The sequence below is a fragment of the Pan troglodytes genome, chromosome 4 (assembly GCF_028858775.2).
Source record: "Pan troglodytes isolate AG18354 chromosome 4, NHGRI_mPanTro3-v2.0_pri, whole genome shotgun sequence".
Lineage (NCBI taxonomy): Eukaryota > Metazoa > Chordata > Mammalia > Primates > Hominidae > Pan > Pan troglodytes.
The window spans coordinates 92,472,675-92,497,106 of NC_072402.2; the positions used below are offsets into that span (position 1 = coordinate 92,472,675).

The window sequence follows — 24,432 nt, forward strand, 5'->3', positions numbered from 1 at the left end:
TGTATATGTTGGTCCCCTTCTTTGAGTACATAATATTACCCAAGGAAATTTGAAAGATAATTACACGTAGGTGTATGCATATGTGTGTATGATTGTGTGCATAATAGATGTATGTGTGTAAAACTGTAAACTACAAATTCATATATCTAGTTTTTTTCAGATATATACATCCACACACATAGAGAAATAGGATATCAAGCCATGTTCTAACTGTGCACTGTCCCTCATTTCATCTCTAAAAGGAGGCACTCAGATAACAGCCATATTGCTACAAACTTCTCTCATAATCTCTTTCGGGGGCTGTTTGACACTATTTTCCTGAAAACCTGATTGTTAAGCATGCTCTGTTTACATAATAAACAATTGCAGCACAAATCTAATCTTCAAAAATTTTATGTTAAAGTCAGTGGAGTACTTTATTGAGTCTATTTTTAATACAGGTTTACATCAGATATGTGGTTGAGAAAAAAACATAAACAATAAAGATGTTTTAATTTCAGAAAAGAAATGAAGATCAAATTTACTTGAAACTAACCAAATCAAATGACAAAAAAATCAGTTTCTATCCCAGTTCTGGCACTAGTGTTATAGAAGAAGGGGAAGTCAGTAGAAAGAGAAATGACAGAATGAGAACCATCTCATTTAAGGATAAAAGGTTTTTGTTCAGTGAAGCAACATAAATAATAGGAAACATTTTAAAATACCCAATTAACAACTCTGATACCTGAAAAACCTATTGACTGCATAACTAATAACCATGACTTAAATTGTAAACTTTTTTCATGTCATTGAAGTTAAGCAGGGAATTGTTTTATCAACACAAAATTATTTATCCTTGTTATTTACCAAGAGCGTATCCATTGCATGTGTAACTATAACCTCCTGAAAAAATAGGATTAATTCATTTTCTCAACCATTGTTTTAAGCACCTGCTATTCAAATATTGTTCTAGCACTGCAGATTATAATTATTCATATAATTGGGGGGATTTAAAGAAATAAAAAATTAATAAGAAAGAATTGATTAAAAAGAAGAGAATACAAATGACAGGAAAATGGCTTAAATTTAGAAACAGGAAAAACTATGGTGAATAGCCTTCAGATTTGGGTAATAAAAAGAGGAAATTTGAAAAATAGTAATAGATTTTCTAAGGGTCTTCTAAACTATCTTTAGGACTAATAAATATTGTAAGTTGGGGAGTATAATGATATGAATTTTGATCAAATTATTAAAAAATTAGTAGTCACACAGAAGACTTTGGCTTTGACATGGCAAACTGTAGAAAGACCTGGGCAGTTTTCAAGGAAGGGCTAAAATGTGGTATATGAGTGGGACAGCATTAGGCACAGTAGGTTTGGGAGTTATAAATCAGCAGGTGCTGCATGGCGTCTGTAGGAATGAACAGCTGAGCAAAGCATCATTTCTTCATCCAAATGCCGAGAACCTAATAAGTGGTAAAAATGAACAGACATAGTCCCCTTATGGTGACTTTTTGTCTTCTATTTTTATCTGCTTTTAACATTAAAATTTTTAATTTAAAAGGAAGCCATAATGTATTATCTTGCTCATTTAATTAATTACAGAAGTTAACAATGAGAAAGGAATGAAAGAAAGTCAAGGTAGGGTCAGGGTAAGTTAGGTTATACTGCAGAAACAACCTTACAGTTTTCATGGCTGATTACAATAAATGTTTGTATCCTGCTCATCATACATTCACTGTGTTAGCTGAGGACTTTGTTTCCTATTTTGTTATTAGCTAAGCTAATGAAGCAGCCATTATCTTGTGAGTTGACAGTTGCTGTGACAGAGGGAAAAAGAATACTGACAATTAGATATAACATGGCGCATCCACTCAAAACTCATTGAATATGGCTAATTGTACCCACCATGCAAAAGGAACCCATATGCAAGGGAGTGTGGGTGGATGTAATCCTGCCATGTGCTCAGCAAATAGGGAAATAGAAGTATTTCCTCAGCTTCTACGATGGAGGAAGACTCCTTCAAAGAAATGTGAGACTGGTGAAAGGCTTTTTTTTTTCAAAATGTTAAAAATAGTGTTTGATAGCATGTGAAAATAATGGACTATCATACAATAATTTGTTTATATTATTATACTTTAAGTTCTGGGGTTCATGCACAGAAAGCGCAGTTTTGTTACATAGGTATACACGTGTCATGATGGTTTGCTGCACCCATCAACTCATCATCTACATTAGGAATTTCTCCTAATGCTATCCCTCTCCTAGCCCCCCATCCTCTGACAGGCCCAGTGTGTGATGTTCCCCTTCCTGTGTCCCTGTGTTCTCATTGTTCAGCTCTCACTTATGAGCGAGAACATGTGGTGTTTCGTTTTCTGTTCTAGCGATAGTTTGCTGAGAAGGATGGTTTCCACCTTCATCCATGTCCCTGCAAAGGACATGAACTTATCCTTTTTTATGGCTGCATAGTATTCCATGTGTATATGTGCCACATTTTCTTTATCTAGTCTATCATTGATGGACGTTTGGGTTGGTTCCAAATCTTTGCTATTGTGAATAGTGCCACAATAAACATACATGCTCATGTGTCTTTATAGTAGAATGATTTATAATCCTTTGGGTATATACCCAGTAATGGGATTGCTGGGTCAAATGGTATTTCTAGTTCTAGACGCTGGAGAAATCGCCACACTGTCTTCCACAATGGTTGAACTAATTTACCCTCCCACCAAAAGTGTAAAAGCGTTCCTATTTCTCCACATCCTCTCCAGCATCTGTTGTTTCCTGACTTTTCAGTTAGAAAGGCTTTTTTTTGTTTGTTTTTGTTTCGTTTTGTTTTGTTTTTTAAGGGTCAGGGGTGTATACAATATTGAATTCATTGTCTGGTGAATTTAATAACTTTTCTAAACTATTCAAGGATGATCTTTTTAATGTTGTTATTAATATAGGGATTGAAGACTCATAAAGTGGCTGGGATATATATTTGGTTGTTACTGGACAGAATTTATAGATAAAGTTGCAGAATGGGGATTTACTGAGGGCATGACAATTCAGAGAGACCAGAAAAACAGCAATGACAGATTGCAGTTGGTGTTGCAATGAGGAAGAGCAATCCAGTAGTCAGAAAAGAAGAAAGAACAATGTGGACAATGCATTCAATGTATCTTACAAAGAAGTGTTTCTAGAAGTAAGTGGCACAGCATGTCAAATACTAAAACAAGTTGAATGAGGGAGAAAATGTTAATGGAATTGGCTTATAATAATATCTAACATGCAATCAACACTTACACCGGTCAGACCCCACTTTAAGACATATAAATATGAACTCATCTCACTTTTAGACTCTTTATTACAGATGAGACATAATGAGCGAGTAAAAAACCCTGAGGTCACATGACCAACAAATTGCAGAGACAGAATTTGAACCAGACATTCTGGCTGCAGAATTCTGGTCTGTTCTTAATCACTATTTTATATTTTAATGTGTGTTTCTAGGTATATTTCCCCCAATTAAAGCAAAGATAAAATGTGGATTACAAACTAGTGATAATGGTAAATGGGGCATGGAGACAAGTACAGTCTATATGCTTGTGGAGTTTAAAAATAAAACAACACAGATATATTTTACATTATTAAATTAAAGCTGTGTTAAGATAAGATTGAAGTTTTCTGACCTGGTTTGTTTTTAGAAATAAGTCATTTAAACATCATTACTGGAAAATAAAGGAGAAAAATGAGTTAAACCTCGTAGAACACCCACTATTTTAATGTATTCCATTAAACATTCAGTTATTGAATTTATTGAAACAGACACCTTCCTCAATTTGCAGAATATTAACTAACAGCATCACAATTCACAACTAGGTTTTTTTGGCTTCAGAACCCATATTCCTTTCACTGTGCCATATCAGGGGACACACAGTGAAAAAAACTATTAGTGAGATTTTTTTATGTGTTTAATAAAGGGATAGCAACTTAGAAATACTAGAATTCGGTGAAACAAAAGAAACATTTTAATTTTTTTCTGAAACTGAAAGTAAAGATACAAAAAGTATAGAGACAGAACTCTGTCAATTTGACAATGGCTATATATGCAGATGCATGTGAAATTAATAACAGTAGTAAAACAAACACTGACTACATATTTTAAAATCATTTGCTACACAGCTATGATGTCCTCAAAGTAAATGAAGAAATCTCAGTATGAGTTGACTATAATTGCTTCCAAAAAATGGCTGGAGATATTTATGCTCCGCTAAAATCTGTCACATGTCCATTATGTAGTGATATGTTAACTAGCCTACATTTCTTTTTGTTTGTTTTTTGAACAAGTTAGGCAGCAGTAACTGTCTTCAGTTATCATCTGATAGGAAAAAAACGTATTTCCAAGGATCATTCTTACAATTAAATTATCATGTCACATGTGGGTTTTAAATTTATGTGTTTTTTTCTTAAAATTATTTTAATCTATATTCTCTTTTGTTATTGTTGTTAGTACCAAGAGGACCAATTAAATTTTCTGATTCTTTGGACATGTTATTTTTAAGACAGTGTGCCATGGGGACGAGGGCATAGATGTTTCTAGCCTATTTAGACAATTAATATTCTGAACTAGGCTTGCATTAGGTGAAGAGGCATAAATGAAAAGAAAAAGGGAGGAAATATATTTGCCAAAGCAAAATCCCACATGCTTCTCTGTTTCTTCCTCCCTCGAGAGTGAAACAAGACAATTTTCTCTATAACTTGTATGAGATAGAACAGTAGCAGTGTGATCTGTCAGTATGATGTTAAGCATAAGAAATTTTTCCCAGAGCAGCTACCTCACATACGCATGTCGATGTGTGTACATGTGTGTTTAGTTTTCTTATTATAATTCCCAGTATTCTACACTATTTGGTTTAACATTTATGATTAGAGCCAATCCTCTATCCAGTGTAAATAAAATAAATAAATACCCCAATTTTAGTGCTCTAATGTACGAAAATCAAAACCTTATACGATTAAAGGGGTATCTGTAATCACTGAGTCTTTGAGTTTTACATACAACAAAATGCCAGATGATAGAGAAAATGCCACATAATTGTCTATATCTAGGTATATCTGACCTTGGTTTTCAATGTGGCATAGATACAGCCATTTAAAAATGAAATGAGTTAGGTCATTGCCTACCAAATTCTTGGAACTTAATGATTTAGAAGAAAGATGATAAACATGTAATGTTTTGGCAACTTCCTTGCTTGATTTCTAATGCTTGTTTACCTTAATAACTTAGTAGGTTCTTTTATCATAATTTATCTATTCTCACCATTTCTCAACCCTATTAAATCAATGCAACTACTTCACCTCTCTGTTTTTGTTTTCACACAGAATTTTTTTTTTTTTTTTGACTGAGTCTCGCCCTGTTGGCCAGGCTAGAGTCCAGTGGCACGATCTCCACTCACTGCAACCTCCCCCTCCCGGGTTCAAGCGATTCTCCTACCTCAGCCTCCCAAGTAGCTGGGAGTACAGGCACCTGCCGCCACTCCCGGCTAATTTTTTGTATTTTAGTAGAGATGGGGTTTCACCGTGTTGCCCAGGCTGGTCTTGAACTCCTGAGCTCAGGCAATCTACCCACCTCGGCCTCCCAAAGTGCTGGGATTACAGTCGTGAGCCACCACCCTCGGCCTTTTGGCTACGATCAAGTGTTAGTATCTATTCTTATCAGTTTAACAAAAATGTTTTAGAAGTAGAACAAGAATTTTCATATTGACTTTCCACCCATTGCAATTTAACAAATTTAAACTCTAAAGAGTTTGCTATCAAATATGGGTTGAAAACCAGTCAAAAAAAAAAAAAAAAAAAAAAAGCAGTAGTATTCAAAGAGGCAAATAATATGCTGCTTTGGGGAAAAATATTTTCATTCTAATGTGCAGTTTTTAATCTTAAAAACACAATTTAGCTAACAACAATAAAAACAAATGTTCCTGTTTCTAAATTAAATTGTTTGCATTAATGTTCATATATGTGAAAATATAAATGTTTAAGGTTAATGAAGGACTAAAAGTGACCATTGTAAAACAAACTAAGACTAATAATATTAGACCCTGTGTCAGCTGAGACTCTGCCATAAACAGAAATATTTTGTAAGTTTTAGAGACATATTAGGAAGAGTTTTTAATAATAATCACACAATAATCACACTGTATTTTATATCTTGGCTATGACTTGGGATATTGATGCTTAATCTGAAAATAAATATCAAGGGAAATGAAATATTGTTTAATTCCATTTCAGGTTCTATTTTCCAACTAATTTTTACCCTCCAGATGGTAGGCAATGCATGCCAGTGAAACACAATGGAAGCAGTCCACTTTAATCTCCTAAGGCACTGCTTCTTCTTTTTAACATGTGTGAATTCATGTCTTCTCTAGTGCTGTTCTAACTTTAATTCATATTGTTTAGAGTTTAGTTTTCTTTGATGTGACAGAAAAATCCGCAAAAAGCATATTAAATGTTATATGTCTCTTGTTGACAAAATATCTAAGGTAAATCTATTGTCTTCCCCTAACTACTCCATAGGCTACTAACATGTCTCCCCACATCTACTCTGCCCTCTAAGATCCATTCTCAATGCTAAAGCCCAAAATGTTATTTAAAAAAAAAAATCTATTGGTGTCATCCCCTGCCAAAATTTCCTCAATGAATATCCATTGCTCTTAGAATAAAAGATCTCATCTCATTCTGTACTTCCTGAATTTGCTCTGCAACCACACTGGCTTTCTCTCTCTCTAAGTTGCCATGTACATACTGCCTTAGATCTCATTATATTATATAATTTATCCCATCTAAGCCAATAATATTTCAGGAGGCTATCCCTCATTTCCGAGACTGTCACATCTTAATATGTCCTGTATTTTCCTCATAAGATATCACAGTTGGTAAATATATATTGAGTAGAATTTCTATTTGAATGATTTAAATGTTATTTTTTCCTATAACTATGGCATAAATTCATTGAGAATTATTTCAAGTTATTCAACACATTTGATTATACCATAATAAGTAAATTATCACATGTATTAAATCATAAATTATTAAACAAATTAAATCAATAAATTATTCCATAATAAATACGGAAAGTAATATATCAATCACTGATCTTTGTGTTTTCCATATAGGGAAAAATAGACGCATTAACAGAGATTTTAACTCTCACTGTTAAAAACATACCTTTGTGATTTCCCCTTAGCAGGACTCTGGAAAGTCTTCCAGACCAAAAAATTTGAGGGACTAACGGTTTAACTATGTTCCCAGTTAGAACTGTCTCAATACAAACATTACATTTGATTTAATAAAATGCTTATTTAAATTTCAATTTATTCAAGTATCAAAGTAGTTTATTAGTGAGTTAAAGAGTATGATTAACATATGCAGCCATTTGTTGAGGCAAATCCTATCGGCAGAGTATTAAAAGCCAAGAGTATAGGGAAGGATGGTGGATTACGGAGACAAAAGCAAAAAAATGACTCTATGAAAAAGGCTACTTTGAGTTCGGGATTTTCTGGGCTAAGCAATTTCTAAAGAATATTCTTAGCAATAATATTAACAACATTAATGTTACCAACAATTATTTTTCTGTAGAGTATATTGGAAATATGAAAAAACCTGCTATTGAATAGGACTGTGATCTCATAGAGGATGAACATAACACCAAAATGCTGTAAAGTCATAACACAGAATGAAACAGAGTAATTTATATTGAAGCATTTTCTATGTATTTTCCTTTATGTTTTGATCCTCATGGCCTGATAAAACTAAAACCAGAATTAGCATTTGTCTGGATAGAATTTGAGGAAGCAAGGCTGTGTGTAGAAGTCTTCAAAAGTTCTGATCGCACTATCTCTTTTACTCAGCAAACGATTTAACATGTTCCTCAAAACATGTCTATATTGTTATGATAAATTGTATATATATGCAGCTACAGTAATATATTAAACACATTATCCAGCATATAATAAAATAGAAATGTAAATATGATGGATTGAAATAAGTTGAAGTTTTAATATAGGTACCTGTATACAAGTGGAAAATTTTAGCATCCTTTGTGTGTTCAACCCAGTTCAGAACACTGTAGGGGCGTTTCTTGCCTCCCTTTTTTTCGAATTGATTTTGAGGGTAGATTCGAGTTACAAAATGGCCGCCCAAAGCGTGTTCGGCGCGGTTCCCACAGCGGTCTCCGGCTGAACCGGCGCGCTCTCGCCGCCTCACTGCCGAACACAGCGTGAGGATCTCCCCCGCGCCGCTTCCCCCACCCCCCGGACATGGTGTTTGAGTCTCTGGGTTTGCCGAGCACCAAGTCCTCTGAGGCCCGCAGCGCAGGACCGGAAGCGGCCGAGCGCGCTCAGCCCCGCGACCACCAGCCGCTCGAGACCCCTGCGCCGCTGCGCCCCGGGTTTCGCGGCACCCAAGACCCAGCGAGTGCAGCGGCGGCCGCTGAGGAGGTTCGAAAACATGGCCAAAAGAAATGCCGAGAAGGAACTGACAGATAGGAATTGGGATCAAGAAGATGAAGCTGAAGAGGTGGGAACATTCTCTGTGGCCAGTGAGGAAGTCTTGAAGAATAGAGCCATAAAGAAAGCAAAGCGCAGAAATATTGGATTCGAATCTGACAGTAGAGGAGGCTTTAAAAGTTTTAAAGGTTTAGTGGTACCTTCTGGAGGAGGACGGTTTCCTGGATTTGGTAGTGGTGCTGGAGGGAAGCCTTTGGAAGGACTGTCGAATGGAAACAACATAACCAGCGCCCCTCCCTTCACCAGTGCAAAGGCAGTGGCAGAGCCCAAGGTAGCCTTTGGTTCTCTTGCTGCAAATGGCCCTACCGCCTTGGTTGATAAAAAAGTTTCAAATCCCAAAACTAATGGGGACAGTCAGCAGCCCTCCTTCTCTGGCCTTGCTTCCAGTAAAGCTTGTGTCAGAAATGCCTATCACAAGCAGTTGGCCGTCTTGAACTGCTCCGTGCGGGATTGGATAGTGAAGCACGTGAATACAAACCCCCTCTTGTGATCTGACACCTATCTTTAAAGACTATGAGAAATATTTAGCAAACATTGAACAGCAACACGGGAACAGTGGCAGGAATTCTGAAAGTGAATCTAACAAAGCTGCGGCTGAAACACGGTCTCCTTCCCTTGTTGGCTCAACAAAATTACAGCAAGAGTCAGCGTTTTTGTTTCATGGCAACAAAACTGAAGATACACCTGACAAGAAGGTAGAGCTGGCATCTGAAAAGAAAACGGACCCATCATCACTAGGAGCGACAAGTGCCTCATTTAATTTCGGCAAGAAAGTTGATAGCTCTGTTTTGGGCTCATTAAGCTCTGTCCCCCTGACTGGATTTTCATTCTCCCCTGAAAACTACAGTTTATTTGGCAAAGATATTACCAGAGTAAACCAGTCTCTTCACCATTTCGCACTAAACTATTGGAGGGCCAAGCGGAAGGTGACAGTGGTGAATGCAAAGGTGGAGATGAAGAAGAGAATCATGAGCTACCCAAAGTAGTAGTTACCGAAGTAAAAGAAGAAGATGCTTTTTACTCCAAAAAGTGTAAACTATTTTACAAGAAAGATAATGAATTTAAAGAGAAAGTCATAGGTACTCTGCATTTAAAACCTACAGCAAATCAGAAGACACAGCTTTTGGTGCGGGCAGACACCAATTTAGGCAACATATTGCTGAATGCTCTGATTCCACCCAATATGCCACGTACGCGAACAGGGAAAAATAACGTTTTTATTGTCTGTGTTCCAAATCCACCAATTAACGAGAAGAATGCCACCATGCCAGTCACCATGTTGATTCGGGTAAACACCAGCGAGGATGCAGACGAGTTGCACAAAATTTTACTGGAGAAAAAGGATGCCTGAACACGCGAAGTCGGCTGCGGAATTATTGCCAAGTTGCTGCTTCTTCCACCGTCCCTTCGACTTAGTTTTTCTTCTCTTCTTTGACATTCTAAGAACTTATAGATAACTTAAAACTTTTGAGAGGAAGATTAATGTGGCCAATAAAACCTTTAAATTTTAAGTGTCAAGAAACCGCACTCTCCCTTCTTAAGAACTGCCTAAAGTGTAAAATACATTTGAATGCAATTTTTGGAAGATTTTTTAATGTTCGTTTATTAAACTAACCCTAAGTGATTTCTTCAAGCACTGCAATCAGGGTATCAATTCGCTTTCCCAAAGGCTCTTCCAACCCGTGGGTTTTGGGGTCCACCGCCATCACCAGAGAGGCTTTTGAACAGGTGCCTGGCTGTGTTCAGAAGGAAGCTGGCCTGTATGCTTCTCTCCGGTGGGCTCAGCCGACGTGTGAGACTTGTTGTTACCAAATAACCGGGCTGCGACGCTGTGACAGGCATTTGTCCTCTGCTTTATTTTTATTTTGAAGCTAAAATGTGAGTACTAAGTGTTCACCTCAGCGTTCGAATCATTGGCCTGTAACCCTGTGGGCTGCTTCACGAGAATTCAGGACCTGCATTTTCATTCTAAAAAGAAATGAACAGCTTGTGAAGGAGTTTTTTGGCTTTGTAGTGTCTATTCATGAGGTAGTGTTACTTCTTTATCCCCCAAAGACAAAATGAAGATATAGGGGGATTGCCAGGAATGGGTTTAAAAGCACAAATGTGGTAGCTTATCATCTACACCATGGAGAGTGAACCCTTACGAAATGAAAGTCAAATGAGACCATCCTAGAAAAAGAAGATGCTCATAGGCATTTGTACCATGATCAACCCCACGCATATGAAAACTGTGACCAAGTGATGTGCCTGGGAGCTTTGACACCCGAGCCGTGTGAATTCACTAGGAAACATGTAATAAGGTAATGGAAGAGAAAATCGTGTGTAAATTTTGCCTTTAACTTTAGACAGCAGTGTATTATACATTTGATATCTGAAATATCTTTACTTTTTTAAGAGTAAGATTCCATATGTCTGTTTGGAAGGGAGCCGGGGTTATGCACACGAATATCCATGTCACTTCTCCAGAGCTGTCAGGTAACTAACACGAGCATTCTTTGAAGACTCTGGGCACATGAATGAGATACAGAATTGAATGTTTAAATTTCCACTTTGATTCCTCATGAATCTTTTGAGACTAGTAGCAGCTGATCTTGTGTACAGGCTCAGGGTAGTGCCCAAGGGCTCACGTGTGTGTGTTCTGATCTTCAGTGCGTAGCGCATTCTCATTTAGAAGAGTAGTCTGAATAATTGCGGACGGTACAGTGGCTTTTTAAAAACTACAGTCGTGAGGTGTAAGGTTTGGGGCCGGGAGCAATTTTATGATCGAATATGATGAACTCCTAAGTACCTGAGGTGTGATTGGGCCAATGTTGTCATGAGGTTCTTGCTCTACTTTCAGTGTTTTGATTCCACTGGGAGAATTTGGCCTAGTGTGTGGCTTTGGATGAATCCGTGCAGAGAGAGGTGAGCTTGTACTGTTACAGGATGCTGTCAGACATAGCTATAGTAGGCGCCTAGGGAGGAAGTGGCCATTATTTTTACATTGACTTTTTAGAATGGAGAATGCACGTGAGTTTTTGTTGCAGATGATCATAGTAAGCAAGTGGTTGATGCTGTTAATACCGGCCCTGCCCGACTGACGTTAAGTTTATTCAACTTTTAAAAAGATGAAGAACTAAGGGGAACAAATTTAAGTTTGTTGCAACTTAGCCGCACGTGCTTCCCTGGTACCAGCTGGAATCAGCAGCTCACAGGCATCTTTAGGACACTTCAGTGTATATGACACAGTACTTTGTTAGCGTCTGCGTGTGTATGGAAAGTTTACAAAAAATGGCATGAAAAGATCATGATTGGATTTTCTTTTAAACCTGCCCCTTCTGTAAAAAATAGTTTATATATTTTTAAATTAGTGGGTGTGTGTGGCTTCCTTTTTTCCTAACATTCCCAGCAAATTTTTGCTGCTAAGACTATCACTGTTAAATTGAAAATTACAGGGAAAAATGTGATGAATATACCATAACTCAAAATGTGATATTTTCTTAAAATCACTCTTTTATGCTTTAGGAACTGGTTGGTCTCCACTTTGATTATTAGCGTAAAGAGTCTGAGTATATGTGGATTTCATTATAAAATTTAACTTCTTGTCTTTTACTTGGGGCACGGGGCTCCCGGAGGGCTTACCTATTTTCCCCACTATGTTAACAGGTAATTCTAATTTATGCGTTATTTTAGTTTGACTTATTTTTAACAAAATATTAGAAATTATGTTTTAAAATGTTTAATGTGGACTGAAATTTTCATCTTTTGTTTGAGAATCTATGAAGTGTATCATATACGTGGCCTAAAGCAAGGTGTGTATTTTGTTATTCTGAAATTGTTTTGCATCTGGACAAATACTAAGTATCCCAGTGGCCTTTTTTTCTTAAAACCTGTATATCCATCCCATCCTTTTGTGGATTCCTAGTAAGCAAAAAAAATTGTTATGCCATCTTCATTATTCAAATTAAAGACTGAAAATATGGCCAGTTTTTAAAGAAATTTAGATTATGTTTTCCATGGAAGGACAAGTCTGACTGTTCATGGGCTGATTTTCTTTAAAATGATTATTCTATTTTACAATTTCAATTCTAGATCACATTTTATATGTGCTGCATGCCAAAAAAAAAAAAAAAATAGAAAGAACAAACTACCTTTTCTGGTGTGGAGGGGAAGAAAAACTAATATTCTACATTACTAGTAGAGTTCAAAACAAGTTTTCACTGAGAGCCTTTTCAGTAAAAGTTAAACAAGTTTGTTTTTTGAGCATTTGTCAGTTGTTCTATTTCAGAAGAGTCAAAATTCAAGCACAATACATTTTGAAGGCTTTGCAAACTCCTAAACCCCTGAAGAGTCCTCTCATTCTGGAAGTGGGAATTTGAGTAGATACTGATTTGTCCCGTAGTATGGTAGATGATGGGGAGGTCTTTTCCAATCAGGCACTCAGAACGCAGGCCACTGTATGTTCTCAACCAGTAACAATCATACTGAGGATGAAGGACTCTCCCTTTGATGCAGACACAATTGTAATGGAGATGTAAAACTTCTTAGCAATCAGATGGATAAATTGTTTGCTTTTTACTTTAAGTAGGAAATTGTTTTCTAAAACTAAAATACTTGAATTGTCAGACAATATAATCTCAGCTTGTATTAGTTTTTGAATGCTCCCATCAAGGAAGTGTAACAATCTGTGAAATGTGAATAAATGAAAAGTAAAACAAACAAACAAACAAACAAACAAAAAAAACACTGTCTATACAATTACTCTGCTCTGACCTTGTAAGGAAGCAAGTGTATTCTTCCCAAAAGATGCTCATTGAAAAAAAGACACAATAGAATAGAAAGTCTCCCATAAAGATATTAGAATAACATCAGCCTATCTTTAATAACCCGTTCACCCCTCTTTTGTTCAGGCTCCAAAGAAATTCTTCTAGTTCATCCCCTCCAATTTTTTTTAAAGTGAATGATATGTGCTCAGGTTAATCTTGGAGACTTTATCTTTTATTTTTTACATATTCCACAGGACAGTTAATTCTTTCTGTGGCTATACAGGTGAGATAGGGAAAATGCTATGTTTTAAAATAAGTTGACTTGTTAAAACTATTTTAGTGAAAATGATTCTTATAGAAAGTTTGCACATGACATATACCTAGGACTATTGGGTGTTAGGAAGTAATATCAATTTCGCAAGGAGCAGTTCAAAAGCATAGCCCTCCCATAGAGTCAATGTTCTATTTATTAGATCAGGGAGGTGAGCCTGTTGTGAAAATGAAGACAGCCTGAGGAGATTTCATATTCTCTTGATGATTGACCGATTTATTCTTAAGGATATGGGGAATCTCAACACCCGGGGGCTACATGAAAATGTTCTTTCTCTCACCTTTTATGAACAGTAGTATCTTGAAAGCAATTCTAACCACAACGTGCCCTAAAAAGTATGTTAAAATTGTCTTCCCCAAACCTAGTGGGACATGAGATCCTGGCTAGAAAAAAAAGTACATCCTGGTCTTGTTAATGTGGAGACAGACAGCAGGAAAAACGAGAGAATGACTAATGTTCAAATGCATTATTTTCCACAGGAAAATACATACACACACACACACACACACACACACGCACACACACACAACTTAATCTATGTGGAAATGTTTGGCTCAGATCCTGTTGTGTTGTCCTGTTATATATTCAGTTTGAGCAAAACTGGGGAGAATCAGATCTCTACTGACCACTAAGGAGCTCTCAAACTTCCTTCCTCTTTAAACTAAGATTTTGCTCCACTAAGAGGAAAGATTACAGGATATTTTTCAGCATTGTGTCGCAGACTTGATTTTTTTTTAAGTGTCACACTGCAAATATATTTTTAAAAAATATTTCTTCGCCATTTTGAAAAATGAACTGCAATTCTCGACAGTTATTTGATTTTATCAATTCATGTGGAATGGTCCTGTCTTGCTAAATCCTATTTATAGAACAACACATTTCTATTTACTTTCCCTACATAAAGATACTTTAACCTGCAATATATTTGATCTAAAATATGTCCCAGCTTCCTTCTTGACTATTTGCAGAACTAAGGTTCTTGGGTTATTATTTTATAATAAGAAATATTGAGCCATAAGCACAAGTATTCCACTTCTGAATATTCTTTTTTTTTTTTTTTTTTTTTTTTTGAGACAGAGCCTTGCTCTGTCACCCAGGCTGGAGTACAGTGGTGCGATCTTGGCTCACTGCAACCTCTGACTCCCGGGTTCAGCAATTCTTCTGCCTCAGCCTCCAGAGTAGCTGGGACTACAGGCATGCACCACCACGCCCGGCTAATTTTTGTATTTTTAGTAGAGACGGGGTTTCACCATATTGGCCAGGCCGGTCTCGAACTTCTGACCTTGTGATCTGCCTGCATCGGGCTCCCAAAGTGCTGGAATTACAGACATCTGTTCTATGCCTTCTTGTGAAGAAACCTGCTGGAATGACTCATTGTGTGTGTGTGTGTGTGTGTGTGTGTGTGTGTGTGTGTGTGTAGCTAATGTTGATGATTTGGGGCTTTTAAGTTTAGAAAATCTACTCCTCTCTTCTAGTTACTTGGATCAAAATGGCTTGCAATAATTACTGACATTTCTATTTTGATGACAAACCACATCCATTTTGTGCAGAATTCAACCATGTTTTTATGCTCAGCTTTCCAACCAGTTAAGCCACTTTATGTCTCACTTTCATCTGTGCTCACCTCCTAATAGACCTCCATGTTCCCCTCAAATCTTATCAACAGAGAGGTTATTGTGACTCATTTAAACTAGCCTCAGACCAAGTTACACCCTCTTCAAAATTAGTTGAGGTTTCCCATCTCAGAGAAAAACTTAAAATCTGTTCTATGATTCATAATTCTTTACATTGTGTTTTTCCAACCCTCATGCCTATGTTTTTTATTTTATCTCCTATATCTCCCCATCTTACTCTACTCCTCATTCTTGTGAAACATTAAGATGTCTCTGTCTAGGTGTCTTTGTGCACATTGTTCTCTTTCTAAAAATGCTTTCTTCTTATCCAAATGTTTTTTTTCTTCAGTTCTTCAGTCTCCAGCATAACTAACGTTTCACCTTCTCAGACATTTTCAATTCCCTTCATGTATGTATCAATGTATCTTACCTCATAATTTAATGGTTATTAGATTTTATTTTTTTGTTTCTTGCCAGAGTTTAGGACATATGTTTCTCTGTTTTAATTACTGCTTTATCTTTGGAACAGTACCTGGTATAGTGTAATATAAACTCAATAAATACATATTGAGTGAATTAAACCTGGTTATTCACATTTTTGAATTCCAAGGATATTAACCCTATTTTGAGAGCCAAATTCATATCTATGTAGTCTCCATTTTGTCTTTTAAATTTGAGATGCAATATCTTTATATTATTCTCAATGAGTTAATTATGAGGAATAAGATAACTTGCTCAGTGAATAGACAACTTCCCCAAAGGAAGGATTATCAATCAACTCTTGTAAAACTTAAATTTTTGAAATTCCTTTACTGGTCTCAATTTTAGTAGCAGTCACTAAAAATTAAGTTGGGGTTTCTTCCATCACTCTCTGTTGCACTGTAAGTTACCTAAGTTAATATAATTCATTTACTTATTGATCAGGGCATGATAAAAACAAAATTATAATTTTTTGAGTTTTAATTTTCTATAATTTTTGCTTTTTATATGCAATTTACTGGGAAATTTTACAAAAGAGATAGATAGTTTGCTTTTTTTTCCCTATGCAAAAAGTTAAAGAAAGGTCTTGGTTCTGCCCACGCAAACACTTCAATGGAGAGGTAAGTTGGTTTTTTAGACAGGCAAGTTCCCTTTTTTCTATTTTTCTAAGGTGGAAAAAAAGTCTTACGGCTAGTTACTTCAAGTGAAAATAGAATAATGGGGGGATATAACAAGTCGGCAAGACAGATGCCTTCCGGTTACTTATCAGAATAAAAGTATTACAGGTATTGTCAAGTAGAATAATGTTCAACCTATTACCACGCAGTTATTTTCAAATATTTGACTGAGAGGAAACTACTTCTGGAGGACAGGCAGAAGAGAACTCTCTTATTTTATACTTCATTCTGTAATATGAAGTACAACCTCAGCAAGAGCATCAGAGTGGGGTTCATTTGGATCACACTATCCCCCTAACTTTAAGCCCTAACAATTTTTTTTCTTAGAAATGTGCTTTGCCGTTGCTTATAGTGAAATATGTTATAAGAAAAAGTGACATTTGGCACTAGTTATTTCACCATAAAAGTACTGTCGACAAATTTTATATTTAGCAGCATCCAGTTTATGGGGACTCAAGAGATAAAGCTTTTTATGGCCTTGGTGATTCTGCTCCACAACTTGCCTTTTTTCATATTTTGGACATTGTGACTCATTAAATTGATTTTGTTTCTTTCGTTGCATAGGCTACAATGAAAATTAAAGCCAAAGCCATGATCCTTCTCTAAGAAAATGGTTGAAATAATATGTATTGGTTGAGTTTATGCTTTGGTGTCAGACTTGCTGAATTCAAAAGCAACTTTTCCCACTTGCTTGCAGCAAGACATTAGATAGTGACTTGGCCTCAATGTGTCAATTTCCTTTTCTTAAGTGAGGAAGGCTAGTTCGTTCAGAGGGAGGCTGCTATGACTATATGCAGCAATTCAGAAGAATGCTTAAAATCATGCATGAAAAGTAGAAAGAAAGGGGAAAAACCTATAGGATCATTTTCATGATTTTTATATACTAACATTTTTAATTTAGTAAAATATTATAATTCCATTTTTACCTTGGCCTGTTTTATATTATGTATTTAAATATATGTTAAGTATTTTCTGGAAAAGAACACATTAAACTATTTCTAGTTAGATAGGAGATAGATAAAACATAATAAAGTAGATATAAATGGAAGTATATCTATCTCAGAATAAATATAAAATAAATTTACAGTTAATAATAATTAAGTACTTATTTATGTAACAGAATCTGTATTGAGTAACATAGACTTATATGCTTACACTAATAATCTGAAGAATTTCTTTATTCATTTATTTCACTTTAAGCAAAATAGTGAATATCGAAATAGCATAGTAATATTATTTTTTCAAACCAGGAAAGACTCACAATGGTTTCTAGAATTATATATCAGGTTCAAAATATTTAAAATGTGTATAAAATTTTAATTACATTTAATATTTTACAATATAATTAAGTAAAAATGATATATTACATATATTATAAACTGTAGTTTACTTATAGCATAGTTTACTAGATTATAACAGTACATTTAAGGTAAAAGAAATTGATTGCTTTTTTGAGGTGTTTTAGTAACATATAATACTATAAAAACTTAGTGGGCCGGGGGCGGTGGCTCACGCCTGTAATCCCAGCACTTTGGGAGGCTGAAGCGGGCAGATCACGAGGTCAGGAGATCGAGACCACCCTGGCTAACATGGTGAAACCCCGTCTCTACTAAAAATACAAAAAATTATCCAGGCGTGGTGGCGGGCGCCTGTAGTCCCAGCTACTCAGGAGGCTGAGGCAGGAGGGCAGGAGAATGGCCTGAACCTCGGAGGTAGAGCTTGCAGTGAGTCGAGATGGCGCCACTGCACTCCAGCCTGGGCAACAGAGCGAGACTCCCTCTCAAAAAAAAAAAAAAAAAACAAAAGCAAACAAACAAAAAAAACCTTAGTGGAAGTATGTGAATTTGTGGCATTATAATAATCCATTATGAAAATTTGTCGGCCGGGCGCGATGGCTGACACCTGCAATCCCAGCACTTTGGGAGGCTGAGGCGGGCGAATCACGAGGTCAGCTGTTCAAGACCAGGCTGGCCAACGTGGTGAAACCCCGTCTCTACTAAAAATACAAAAAATAATTAGCCAGGCGTGGTGGCATGTGCCTGGAATCCCAGTTACTCGGGAGGCTGAGGCAGGAGAATCGTTTGAACCCGGGAGACAGAGGTTGCAGTGAGCCGAGATTGCGCCACTGCACTCCAGCCTGGATGACAAGAGTGAGACTCCGTCTCAAAAAAAAAAAAAAAAGAAAAAAAAGAAAAGAAAATAAAATTTGTCTGCAGATTGATCTTTCTTATCAAGCTTGAGTATATATGTAAAGAAAATAATTCGCTTTGAAAATAAACATATATACAATCAAAACTTATGCTTTCTTAGAATTTTTTTTTTTTTTGAGACAGAGTCTCGACCTATCGCCGAGGCTAGAGTGCAGTGGCACAACCTTGGCTCACTGCAACCTCCACCTCCTGGGTTCAAGTGATTCTCCTGCCTTAGCCTCCCGAGTAGCCGGGACTACAGGTGCATGCCACCATGCCCAGCTAATTTTTGTATTTTTAGTAGAGACGGGGTTTCACCATATTGGCCAGGACGGTCTTGATCTCTTGACCTCGTGATCCACCCTCCTCGGCCTCCCAAAGCGCTGGGACTACAGGCGTGAGCCACTGTGCCTGGCCTCTTAGAATTCCTATGCAATTGATAACCATCTGGAAAAGTGTTTGATAATCATTTTCTTTTCAATCTCCATTGTCTCATTGTCTGCTAAGGGTCTACTGCCTTTCTTCCTATCAAAATTTGTCCGGTTGATTCCTGCCATGATTATCTAAGGCAGTATTATAGCTGGCTCCCAGAGATGTGAAGGTCTATGGTATTAGACTGTTATATACAATTAGATGCAAAACAATATAAAATCACAAAACTTCTTGGTTTTTATTTATGCTATTCCTGATGTTCTAAGATAATTATGTACAATGTTCAAAGTACATTTCAGTGTATATCTGTGCCATTTTTTATCTTAAAATAGTGGAGAAAACTAGCCCTGTGGAAACTTTAATTGTGACATTGAAATTATTATACTTTTATTTTCTAAATTATACTTTTCTGATTAATTTTTTATTAAGTAAAATTACACACACAGATTTCAAAGTTCACTCTGAATAGCTCACACATTAATCATGTACCACATCTAACCTGAAATCAAAGCCTTTAAGTGACTATACTGAGTCAATATTTACTATCAGAATTTTTGGACAACGAAAATATATATGTATGTATATGTATGTGTTTATATATATATGTAGGAAAACAGTTAATGTAGTTGAAGTAAACACACAAGCAAAAACACTTCAAATTACTTATTTTTTAATTTTGTAAACCATGCTACACAGAAGGATGTGGTACAGCTTACAGAAAGTATGTACTGTAGAAAACCTTAAGACAGGGTAAGATTAGGAACCTTGGGAAATACAAATGGGACAAAAAGATTAAGTCAAGACGAACAGTTTGAATATTGTTATCACTTTAAATGAAACAATATAGTATGGTATAAATTTTGTAATCTGCTTTCCTCATTACTGCGATATGTCCTCACAAAGAAATCAAAATCAATGTTTACCATTACATCTAACTATAAGATGAGGAAACATTCCCTTAGCCTCCCATCTTACCAGCTCTCCTTTGAGGGGAAATCAAATGAAAACCCACCAACCGCATTAACAAACAGCATATATTTGTGGCACACAGTGCTTGGTTGATAGACATTATTGCTTTCCTGTTACGGGCTAACAGGATCCATTAATTCACATTTGAGGCTTAATCATGTGCAAGGAAAATGGAAAAAATATTTGATAATGACCTTTTATGGGCTGTTGGTTGTAATACTGCTTACTTATTAAACAAAGTAACTACTTTGGGTAGATAAGAGGATGAAGAAGTGGGCATTGAAATGCTTTCGTAAGTGTTAACCCTTAACCGTACTAAAAACTCACATATGGAAAAGATTAAAGGTGGTAAATATTAGGCCTCAGTGCAACTTCTGTTTACTGTGACCAACAGTGTATATAAATCATCCATTCTGTTATTTAACAAGCAGTACATATTCATTAAAATATTTATTGGGGTCCTATTAGTTTCCACTTAAGAGGAAGTAAACAGAAAAAATTCAAAAATGCCTACGTACATCAATGAAATTAAACCTGCCCCAAATACTATAAATCAACCAACAGTACACTTCTATCCTATTTACACCTCTATCCTGTTAACACTCGTTTCAGGTTTTAATGTTTCCTGTGGCTTTTACATGTTGAGCTTCATATTTTATAATACACTATTTGTATAATAGAAAACTCATCAAAAGAAGTGAATTATCTAAATTAACTTTCAAAAGCATCGGTTATGCCAAAAAGTAATACTGTTTTACCATTTTTATTCATGTGTATAAATATCTCAAGCTCCTTTCTAAAATTGGTGATGCATGTGTAATTTTAATTCATGCATTAATCTCTACTTATTTGTTCTTGAATAAGATACAATAATTTTCCTCATGAAACAATAAATTCTAAATACCCCAAATAAAGTGCAATCATCTTGAGTTTTAGTTATACATCTACTTTTCCATGTTGGACAATTTTTCTCATCTTTCAACACAAACTTCTTTTCTTTTCTTTTTTTATTCAGCTCTTATCTCTTCCTTATTAACACATTTATACCTTCCTTATGACATTTTCTTTCCTGTACTATTGTCTCTTATCCATTCCACTAGCACCACTCTGAACAGTTTTTGTTTTTGTTTTGTTTTGTTTTTTTGAGATGCAGTCTTACTCTGTCACCAAGGCTGGAGTGCAATGGCGTGATCTCAGCTCACTGCAAACTCCGCCTCCTGGGTTCAGGCAATTCTCCTGCCTCAGCCTCCCAAGAAGCTGAGATTACAGGTGCCCACTACCACTCCTGGATAATTTTTGTATTTTTAGTAGAGACGGAGTTTCACTATATTGGCCAGTGTGGTCTTGAACTCCTGACCTTAGGTGATCAGCCCTCCTCGGCCTCCCAAAGTGCTGGGATTACAGGCGTGAGCCACCGCACCTGGCCTCACTCTGAACAGTTTTAACACAAGAGTTAACAGCTGTTATAGGTTGAGTTGTGTCCCCTAAAAGATATGTCGAAACCCTAACCCCTAGTACCTGTGAATGAAACCTTATTTGGAAATAAGGTATCTGCAGTTATATCAAGTTATGATGAAGTCAGCAGGTAGTCCTTAGTCCTACATGACTGGTGTCCTTGTAAGAAGAGTAGAGAAACAGAAAGTAACACACACACAGGGAAGATGATATGAAGACATATAGGAAGAAGAATGCCATGTGATGATTGAGGCAGAGAACAGAGTGACGCTTCTATAAGACAAGTAATCTCAAGAATTGATAGCAAAACCAGGAGCTAGAAAAAAAAGCATGGAACACGTTCTCCTCCCATGTCCTTCACAAAGACATGGCACTGCTGGCAATTTGAAATCAGACTCTGGCCTCCAGAACTGTGGAGAATACATGTCTGTCTTCAAGCAATCCAGTTTGTGGTTCCTTGTTTTATGGCAGCTAATATAACTGCATTGGCCTCCTCCTCAGCATCTCCAACCACAACACACAGAGCCCTTCAAAAATAATGATAAGTGAAAGTGAAGATAATTTCACCACAACTTTAGTAGGGCATTCTGGACACTCAGCTATCATTCTCTTTATCTTTGACCAAAGGCATTTCTCTCCCTTATTTCTCTACTTCAGCAGCTCTCTATCCTCAAATCCAATTACTTTTTGCTAAAAGCAAAACAGCAGTGTTTCTCAATCTCAGAAATTGAACCATCAAGTGAAAACTTACTGTCTATGAATTTACCCACATTCATTCTCACATCCCGGTCTTACAGCTAACAGACATAAAAAATAAAATAAAAACACCTCTCCTTTACTGCCAATAGCGAATGCCTTCATCCATGTTCTGAATATCATTCGTACATTGCATCAGCATCCAAATTCTTACCTTTGCAAATGGTTCAGTACTGACCCAGGTGTGCTCGGCCGAGGAGGCCACTTAAAGCTTCAGAGAGTTTCTGAGTCAAAGAGCTCACAAAATTGGACATGATGACATGACAGAGGAGAGGCTAGGAAGGAAATTACGGGAAAGAGGTCAAAACTCTGAGGTGAATCAGAGTAAGCATTAAGACCACAAAAGCCAGTAGGGCCAGAGGAGACATTCTGAATTTAAGAAGTTTCTTTATGGTAAAGTAAATAAAATAAAGGCAGTTTAGGATCAATGGGTGCCTGGAAAAATTGCTTTGGACCTACTCTTGTTACATTGATATTTAAACCTTTAATTATATAACCTTTCCAGAAACTATTTCCTTTTCCTTTCTGATGACTCAATTTGAACTTGAGTAAACCTGTTTAAAATCCTATCTTTGAAAATCTATTCCCTGACAAGAGATCTAAACAAAACACATCTCATGTTGGTTCCTCTCCATGTTCCTTCTAGAATGTGCCTTTCTATACAACCAAGTGACTTCCTTTCATTTCTCAACCTGTGGAAATATTCGTTCTGCTTCCACTGCTCTGCTGAACTGATTTTCTCCTCATGCTGCAATGGTCTTTATATTGCCAATTTCATTTCCGTTTTTGGTTCTTACATTTCCTAAATCATACCTAATCTTTTTATACATGGTTCCCCACCATCACCCTCAAGACCATTCATCATTCACTTTAACTGTCTCTTTTCCTTTTTTGTTGTTGTTCCACAGACCGACTCGCTTAGTCTTCATTTCTGGCTGTCAATTTCTCTGAGAGTTAACATCTATTTTTATGGGATCAACTATCATCTATTTGCTAATGGATCTCAATTGAATATTTTTAACCTAGAATTTTATACTTAATTAAAAACTCTTTGATTCACTATTTCCCAGGAAATTTCAAACTTGGCATGCTCCAACCTAAATGTATCTTCACTCAAGAATATACCTTATTCTATATGACATATTTTGTTCATGACATGAATAAATATCTCTGGAAGCCATATTTTCTGCTTCATTCTTATAATCACTCTCATATTTAGGACCATGGGTATATTTTTCCCTTGTCCATTTCAATATTTTTTACATTAGAACCTTTGCATCCAGTTTTGCCCCTTTAAATCAGCCTAAATTCTGCTCCAACATTGGAATCTTAACACCTCACCACCCTATTTGAAAGTTCTCAATGACTCCCATAGCATCATAGAACCAGGCTTCATAGAATGACATACCATGCCACAATGTTCTGGACCAAGTCCACACTTCCACCTTCTGCCTCCTTCTTCCATTTGCTATTTCGTTTTTAGCCATCCTGAGCTACTATTCTGTTTTCCAAGTGAGCCAAGCTTCCTCATGCTGTCATGGCTTTGAACATGTCACCTTTGCTTGGACTGTCTTCCGAATCAAGCATTTTTCACTGGATCATATCGTAAAACCAGAATGCTTGTCAGAATGTGGCTCAAATATTATTATCCTGGAAATTACTTTAGTCTCTATAGGTTTGAAGTATTTTAATTTGGGAAGCTGTATTTCTATAGTTCATTCTTTGAGGTATGCAAAGGTAGGGATTATGCTTTATTCACTTTTGTGATCTCAGCACTTAGCCTAGGTCCAAGACTACATCAGGCATTTAAATATTTGTTGAATAGATGTTGCCATCTCTGATCTTCCCCACCTCTAATCTTCACACACATTTCTAGCTGCAGAGGTACATAAGCATTAGCAACATACTTATTCTACTGCATAAGAAGCATGCTTGTTTTGATGCTAGCTCTGTGTGTTGAGCAGTGATTCTCAAGCATTAATGCATAGAAGGATTTCCTGGAGAGCTTGCTAAAACACTTAAATTGAGACCACTCCAAGAGGTTCTGATTCAGCAGGTCAGATGGGGCTCAGAGAGTCCTAACAAGCTCATAGATGCTTCTGTTCTGATGGTAGCAGTATAACCTTTGGGAACCACTGCTGTAGAATGCACTTGACAGGGAAGGAAGGTATTATTTCTCCCTGCCTTTGGGAAATAGTCAGGAAGCACATCTAAAGTGCCTTTGTGTGATTATGTTACTTCTACCATTTTTCAAA

The 24,432-nt window shown here is 36.5% G+C and overlaps 2 protein-coding genes and 2 pseudogenes across 4 annotated transcripts in view; 3 read left to right on the top strand and 1 right to left on the bottom strand.

The window, feature by feature from the left end:
• The window catches only part of LOC107974786 (uncharacterized), a 27,012-nt gene extending 18,542 nt beyond the window's left edge, over window positions 1-8,470 (bottom strand). Inside the window, exons 1-2 of the mRNA XM_063811811.1 lie at window positions 8,440-8,470; window positions 8,030-8,398 (exon numbers count right to left, since the gene is read on the bottom strand). Of these exons, the coding sequence (XP_063667881.1) occupies window positions 8,030-8,398; window positions 8,440-8,470 (400 nt within the window). The remainder of the gene's footprint in view (window positions 1-8,029; window positions 8,399-8,439) is intronic.
• Window positions 1-24,432, top strand: part of CDH18 (cadherin 18) — a 1,109,578-nt gene that overhangs the window by 260,873 nt on the left and 824,273 nt on the right. Inside the window, exon 1 of one of the 3 annotated variants that reach the window (XM_063811380.1) lies at window positions 8,347-10,830. The exons of 1 other annotated variant lie outside the window; for it this stretch is intronic. The gene's annotated coding sequence lies outside the window, so the exon portion shown is untranslated. Of the gene's footprint in view, window positions 1-8,346; window positions 10,831-24,432 lie in introns of those variants that run through there. One more of the 3 variants, XM_063811382.1, reaches the window with a different exon arrangement.
• On the top strand, window positions 5,631-5,740 carry LOC112209390 (U2 spliceosomal RNA; annotated as a pseudogene).
• On the top strand, window positions 8,469-9,878 carry LOC100611540 (nuclear pore complex protein Nup50-like; annotated as a pseudogene).